This window comes from Vombatus ursinus, unplaced genomic scaffold, assembly GCF_900497805.2.
Source record: "Vombatus ursinus unplaced genomic scaffold, bare-nosed wombat genome assembly UNPS02014798.1, whole genome shotgun sequence".
NCBI lineage: Eukaryota > Metazoa > Chordata > Mammalia > Diprotodontia > Vombatidae > Vombatus > Vombatus ursinus.
The window spans coordinates 55,760,133-55,767,685 of record NW_020954576.1 but is presented as its reverse complement, the minus strand read 5'-3'; the positions used below and the strand labels follow the sequence as shown (position 1 = coordinate 55,767,685).

The 7,553-nt window shown below is 47.1% G+C and overlaps 1 protein-coding gene across 2 annotated transcripts in view; it reads left to right on the top strand.

The window, feature by feature from the left end:
* Window positions 1-7,553, top strand: part of LOC114049850 (phospholipid-transporting ATPase ID) — a 25,958-nt gene that overhangs the window by 4,633 nt on the left and 13,772 nt on the right. For both annotated transcript variants that reach the window (XM_027871281.1, XM_027871280.1), the window contains exons 2-7: window positions 439-506; window positions 4,444-4,502; window positions 4,745-4,858; window positions 4,975-5,073; window positions 5,312-5,373; window positions 5,517-5,589. In XM_027871281.1, the coding sequence (XP_027727082.1) occupies window positions 476-506; window positions 4,444-4,502; window positions 4,745-4,858; window positions 4,975-5,073; window positions 5,312-5,373; window positions 5,517-5,589 (438 nt within the window). In that variant the 5' untranslated portion in view covers window positions 439-475. The remainder of the gene's footprint in view (window positions 1-438; window positions 507-4,443; window positions 4,503-4,744; window positions 4,859-4,974; window positions 5,074-5,311; window positions 5,374-5,516; window positions 5,590-7,553) is intronic.

Below are 7,553 nucleotides of genomic sequence, written 5' to 3'. Positions count from 1 at the left end.
GTGTGTGTGTGTGTGTGTGTGTGTGTGTGTGTGTGTGTAATGGTTAGACTATATAAAAATCACTTTAGCAGTTAAGTGGAGTGTGTACTAGCTAGAGAAGGGAAAGACGTGGCAAGCAGGGCAACCAGCAGGTTGCTTCAGTAGTCCAGAGGTCTGTGCACAATCAGGGCAGTGGTAGTATCAGAAGAGAGGAGGGAGTGTATTGTAGAGGTGTTGCAAAAATAAAACCAACAGGCCTTGGCAACGGGTTGGACATGGGGAGTTATAGTGAATCAAGGATGACACCTAGGTTTCAAGTCTAGGGGACAAGTTTGAAAGCAGGAAGAGCTTAGGGAAAAGATTGAGTTCAGTTTTGGTCATGTTGAGTTGAAGATGTCCACGGGACATCCAGTTATAGATGTCATTGTCTTGATGCATCCCCGCTCTTTCTCCCTGCAGGATCTCCCATGGGCTTGCCGGGATTGCTGTGGGTGAGATGGCATTGTGTACAAAAAAGCGCCCCCCAGGTAAGGAAAATAAGAATGGCATGGCTCTTTTTAATCACTGTAGGAGTGTCACCAATGCTTAAAGGGGATTAGGAAAACAGCAAGGGGACTAGAGGGAAGTAGAGTCAATAATACTGGGTTTGACCTCTCCCTACTCTAGGACAAAAAAAAACACCTGAAATTTAAAAAAAAAAAAGTACCTTTGCACATAGATCCATAAATAATGATTGGATGAATCTTTATCAGGTTACTATATAAGCCTCAGTTTCCTCAAAAGTAAAATGAGAGCATTAGACTATGATCTCTAAGATCCATTTCCATTCTGAATCCTATGTTTTTATGTATTGAAAGTCCCTTTGGGAATAAATCTAACAGCATTGGGGACAAGGATCGAAGATCTCCCTTTCTACATCTTAGGGAGTACTTTCAGCTGCTAGTAGCAGAGTGGGACCAGTTGTGGGGAGGAGGAATTGCAGGCAGAGTGGTGTGGTGGGAAGACTGATGGATTTGGAGCCATTTGGATTGGAATCCCCGGTCCAAGATATTACCTCAAATCACTTTCCCACTTTGAACCTCAGTTTGATCGTCTGTGAAATGAAGTGCTTGTACTAGATGAATTGTAAGATCTCTTTTAGCTAATAATAATAGATCGCTTATATAGTGCTCAATTAACTTTACATATTCATTTGATGCTCCCATCAACCACGTAAAATAGGTGTTATTCTAATCTTAAAGATGAACAAACAGATTCAGAGTTAAGCGACTTGCCAGGGTCACACAGAGCTCCTTGAGTATGCAGTAATGAGGCCAGTGCCAGGCCAGTCACGGTGCTATTTTTCCTCATTCTTCATCACTTTTTCCATTCTCTGGCGTTAACAAAGAGGTTTCTCTGGGTCCCTCCTTTTCCTTCTTTCCTTCCTTTCCCCAAACCCCATCCTTTCCTTCTACCATCCCCACCCCATCTTCCTCTTCTCCTACATCCCGCCCCCGCCCTGCCCCCCTAGTCGGGAGCTTCCCTGCAGCGGGAGCTGGTTGGAGGCGGTTGCCCCGGGAGACGCCGGTGATCCCGTAACCGTACTGGCTAATCCCTGAGAGATGGGAGGCTGAGGGGCGGGGAGGGGGAGGGAGAGGTAGGGCTCGCGCGTTCTCTTTCGTCTACGCGGCGCGCTGGCAAGTGGGTTCTCCCTGCAGTCGTGGGAGGGGGCGGGACTCCGGACTCGCACGCTTGCGTGCGCCAGCCCCTCTGCGTGCGCGGTTGGGGGCGGTTGGGGGCGGGGCTGGATGGGAGGGGAGGGGGCGTGCTGGGGGCGGTGGCGGAGACAGAGCTCGCGGCGGCCGCGAGGATGGCCGGGCAGGCTAGTGCGGCGCGCTCCCGGCGGCCGGGGCTCCCCTCAGAGCGGCCGCTGCTCCCTCTCCTCCCTGGGGGGCCGCCCGCCCGCCGCCTTCTCCTCCTCCTCCTCCTCCGTTGAGGAGACAGGGAGGGAGGGAGGGACCCTGCGAACTGTCTGCACCCCTCACTGTAGCCGGGATCATGACGGTCCCCAAGGAGATGCCCGAGAAGTGGTCCCGGGCAGGGGTGCCCCCCGCCTGGAGTCGAAAGAAGCCCTCCTGGGGGACAGGTAACGGGAGGGAGCTCTCTTCATTCACCCCCACCCAGGCTTTCTTCCTACCCGCCCTCCTCTGACTGTTCTGCCCCTGTGACCTCTTCATCCTATCTCTGTATCCCCATCTCATCTCTATGCCCCTTTCTATCCCATCTCTGCGACTTCCCCATCCCAACTCAGTGGGCTCCCAACCCATCTTTGCACCCCCATCCCTTCTCCCTGGCTCTCAATCCTATTTGTGGTTCTCTATCCCATCTTTGTGTCCCCCCCCATTCCATCTCTGTGACCTTCCCTAACTCATCTCTTTGGCCCCCCATCTTGTGTACATCCCTCATCTTTTCTCTCTGGTCCTCCATCTCCTTTCTTTAACCCTCCGTCCCATCTTTGTGGCCCTCCACTTCATCTCTGAGACCTCTCTGTCCCATCTCTGTGACCTCCCCATTGCATTTCTGTGGCCCCCTCCACTGCATCTCTGGCTTCCTCCATCCCATCTCTCTGACCTCCCCATCCCATCACCATGGCACTCTCCATATCTATGACCATTCATCCCTTGTCTGCAAACCCCTCTATCTCTGTTACCCTTTCCTTTTCTGACTCTTCTTTCTTAGGTGTCCCAATATCTATGTCTCTCTGCTTTATTCCTCAGACCCCCATCACATTTCTGTGACTCTCTGCCACTCATGCTATCTCTGTAACTCCCATCTTTGTAATCCCTTCGCTGTGCTATCTCTCTGACCCCCAGCCCATCAGTTCTTCCCCAAACCTCCACATCTTTAACCCTACCCCTCTTGGAGACCTCCCCTCAAATTCCTATTTCTCACTTCCCTGTGACCTTTTATTCCCTTCCACCCTCATGACCTTCCCAATCACTTCATTCTCCAAGGTCCCCCCCCCCCCCAGGTCTGTGGGATTGTTGGCTGGTACTGTGGCCTCTTAGTTTACTCTCCTTATTCCTCCTTGCTATTTGGGGGAGTCTAGGTAGGGGGAGGGGCAGTGGTGCAGAACTAGCAGAGTTCCAGGATGGTGATATCTGTGGTTCAAGGGGACAGAAAAAGGGGAAAGCTTGTTGGGAAGTTCTTGAGAGAAATTGGTTTAGCAGGGAAAGAGACCCCTGGGATTGGGCCTGAGGAGGTGAGTGATATTGAGTTGATGTTTAGCACTGCAGTATGTTCTGCAGGTGGTGTCCCAATACACCTCCCCCTTTCTTCCTACCTCCTGCTTAGGTCTCTCTCAGGTTTAGAAAATACCAGAATTGCTGACTAAGGCAGCAAAAGCCCTTGTACTCCCTCCCTTTCTTAGCCTGAGGGTCAGGGTAACCCCTGGATATAAGTTGATACTGAGGTCACCATTCGTGGGTTAACACTACAGTTCAATGGGACTGGGGTTTTGGGCACTGATCTGTCCCTTTGGACACCTAAAGTCTATGTAGGAACTGTAGAAGGGGTTTGGGATAATTATACATTGGACATATTCTTGGTAAACATCATTTAGGGTATATGTGGGGGAGAGAGAACATGGAGTATAGAGGATTATAGCTGGAGAGCTAGAGTATAACTGCTCTGACTGCATTCCCTTCTTCCCTTCATGCTCTTCTTCACTATCCCCTACCCTAAAGTCCCTGTCTGAGTCTGCATGACCCATATCCCTGACCTCTTCCCCCTCCTTCCGACTTGAAGATGAGCTTTGAAATAAGCTGATGTCATCATGGACCAGTAAGGAGCCAGTCTTGGTGACATGTGACAATCGGTGGCTCCTGTTGGGGAGACTACACGTGGGGCTGGGACACTGCAGCAGCAGCAGTGTAGTTTCTTGGGGCACTGTGACTCTCCTCCTTTTCATCTAGTGTTTCCCTTCTGCCCCCACCCTTTATCACCTTCATTTGAGTGAGGGGTAGTGCTTTGCACTATGCTAGTAGTAGAGAAAGTAGATAGAGAAAGGTTAAAGGGGTTGTTTCTTCACTTGCCACCCCTTCTTGAAAAAGAGGACTGAATCAGTGATACTAAGGGATCTGGGAAATTCTCCAGTGGCATTCTTTTAGCCGGCTACAAAGGTAATAGGGGTTAAAGAAATTGAGTGCCAGCAGTTGAAATGCATATTGAGGAAAAGAGAAAGCTATGTTGGCTGTGCCATTTTCTGTAGTGTGAGCTATATCTGCATAGCTGTGTGTTGGGAAGAGAAATTTATTGATACAGATTTTTCCCCCAGGAAGGGGGGCTATTAGAACTATAATAAGCAAAAGGAGCCAAGTGTTCTAAGAGGAAAGTGGAACCCCTACAGAATGGAGTAGGGGTGATGAAATAGTAGGTTGGGTCTCAAGTTGTCTCTGCTAACACTCATTATTATGTCTGTCGTAGAGGAAGAGAGGCGGGCACGGGCCAATGACCGAGAATACAATGAGAAGTTCCAGTATGCGGTGAGTGACCTTGTCTCAGTCTCTGCTGTGCATTTGGTCTACCTAAAGGAAAGATGTTGAAATTACACCAAAGTGGGAATGTATATCTTTCTCTTGGTATTCTGGGACTGTTGTGGGTCCAGTTTCCTAGGCCATTTTCACATCTGTTGCTGCTCATGCATTTTTCATTTAGTTACTTGTCAGTGGAGTAGAATGTAGCCACTCCATGCTCATCTGTTACCCCCACCCTTTCCCTGCCACAGAGTAACTGCATCAAGACCTCCAAGTACAACATTGTCACTTTCCTGCCTGTCAACCTCTTTGAACAGTTCCAGGAAGTTGCCAATACCTACTTCTTGTTCCTCCTCATTCTGCAGGTGAGTGACCCTTATACTGTACGCTCCACTAACCTCAGAAAAGCACAGGAATGAGAGAAGCAAATGAGAGGAATAAGGCAAGGCAATAGAAGAATACATGTTTTTTTCCTTTGTAGTTGATCCCACAGATCTCTTCCTTGTCTTGGTTCACCACCATTGTGCCTTTGGTTCTTGTCCTTACCATCACAGCTGTAAAAGATGCCACTGATGATTATGTGAGTTGTTTTCCATCCTCTATTCTCTCCACCCTCCTCCCAACAAAAGTTAGTGGATATCTTGTCGTGGCTAACCTGGCCCATTCAGAGTATATCTACCTGGGACCAAATGGTATTATCCTGGGCAGTCTTTGTTCTAGTCATCACCTAAAACCATCCTAATCTGATACCTGGGAGGTGAAAAGGAGCTGGGGGATATGGTGTCCTTCACCTTTTTGGGTCTTTCTTTTCTCTTCAGTTCCGCCACAAGAGTGATAACCAGGTGAATAACCGACAGTCTCAGGTGCTGATCAGTGGGATGTAAGTACCTACCTAAGGAAGGAGGCTTTGAACCAGTCTCATCCTGTGTGACTCTGGGCAAGTCACTTACACCCAAAAAAAAAAAAAAAAAGAACTAGACTAGTAACTGATGCTGCACTTCTTCGTCTCTTTGTCCTCTGCAGCCTCCAGCAAGAACAATGGATGAATGTCCGTGTTGGTGATATTATAAAGCTAGAAAATAACCAGTTTGTGGCGGTAAGAAACAGGGCAACATTCTGGGCATGTAAGATTGTTTCTAACCTTTGGCAGAATAGTATAGTTACTCCATTTAGAGAAGCCTGCCCTGGCTAGGGTACTCCCCTTTATTCCCATCTAAGTGGCCCAGTGGATAGAGCACTGGACCTGGAGTCAGGAAGACCTGAGTTTAAATCCAGTCTCAGACACTTACTAGCTGTGTGATCCTGGGCAAGTCATGTAATCTTGGTCTCCTTTAGTTTCTTCTCTGTAAGTTGGGGATGGTAATAATAGCATCTACTTTCCAGGGCTATTATGAAGATAAGATGAGATATTTATTTATTTATTTATTTATTTTTTGGTGAGGCAATTGGGGTTAAGTGACTTGCCCAGGGTCACACAGCTAGTAAGTGTCAAGTGTCTGAGGCCGGATTTGAACTCAGGTCCTCCTCACTCCAGGGCCAGAGCTTTATCCACTGCGCCATCTAGCTGCCCCAGATGAGATATTTATAAAGGGTTTTGTAACCTTAAAGTGCTATATAAATGATAGCTATTGTCATCTCTTGGTGAACCAACTCAACTTTATACTAACTTCTACTCTTGAATTTCTTTCCCTCTGTTTTATTGCTGACCATGCTTTGCCAAATCTCAACCCTGAGTTACTCCTACCATCTGCCTTCTTTGCTTCTATTCATGTGCTGCTGAACAGAGCTGGAGGAAATCATGAAACTGGGTATACTACACATTTGTATTATCTAATCTGAACTGAGTCCTCACTGCAACAAGGCAATCATTCTACTCTTCCCTAATTGATTTACTGTCCCACTCTTCACAGTGGTCGTTTCAAATCATCTGGTCTCCCATCTCATGCCACTCCCTCCCTCAGCTGAGGACCTTGCTTCACACTTCACTGAACAAATTAAGGCTGTTTGCCAAGACTTCCTCCTTATTATCCCTCCTTTACTCTGGTTTTGCGGTGAGAAGTGGTACTTCTTGCCCAGTCCAGTCCCTCTACATGTACCTTCGATCCCTTCCCCTCCCGTCTTCTGCAGAAGATTGCCCCCACTGTCGTGTCCTCTTCCTTTTTAATCTTCAATTTCTCTGTATCTATTGGGTCCTTTTCTAGTACCTTCATGCCTGTGTCTTCTAAAATCCTTAAAAAGAAAACAAAACAAAACAACAGGCCTCTTACTTGATCCCACCATCTCTGCTATTTGTAATCCTATATCTCTCCTCCTTGGAAAAATCGTTGGCTGGTTGAGAAAGCTTTCTATTTGGTGCCTTTTCTTCTTTTACTTGCTTCTAAATCCTTTGTAATCTAGCTTCCTTCAACTGAAACTGCCTTTTTCAAAATTTCTGTTGGTTTTTTCATTGATGAATCTAATGACTTTTCCTCAATTCTCATCATCCAGCTTTACCTTTCTGTAGCATTTGATGTGGTTGATCACTTTTTGTTCCTGGATCCCCTCTGAGTTTTTTGTTTTTGTTTTCTTTTTCTTTTCTTTTTGACACTGCTCTCTCTTGATTCTCAATGTGCTTTACTGGTTCTTCATCTATGTCAAACCTGCTAACTATAGGTATCCCTCATGACTCTGTCCTGGGCCTTTTTTCTTCTCCTCCTCTACTGTCTCACTTGGTGATCTTATCAGCTCCTGTGGATTCTGTTATTGCCTCTATGCAAATGATTCTCAGATCTATATATCCATCCCTAATCTCTCTCCTGTCCTGCACTCTTGTATTAACAACTGCTTCTGAGACATTTTGAACTCAGTGTCCTATAGGCATCACAAACGTAACATTTCGAAAACTGAATTCATTATTTCCACCCCCTCCAGATGCTCCCCTTTTCCATACTTGACTATGGCTGTTGTGGGTACTCAAAACCTCAGGGTCACCTTTGAAAGGCTTACTTTCACAGAACATCTCTCTTATGCCCCCTTCTATCCACTGATAGAGCTACCGTTGTAATTAAGGCCATCGTCACC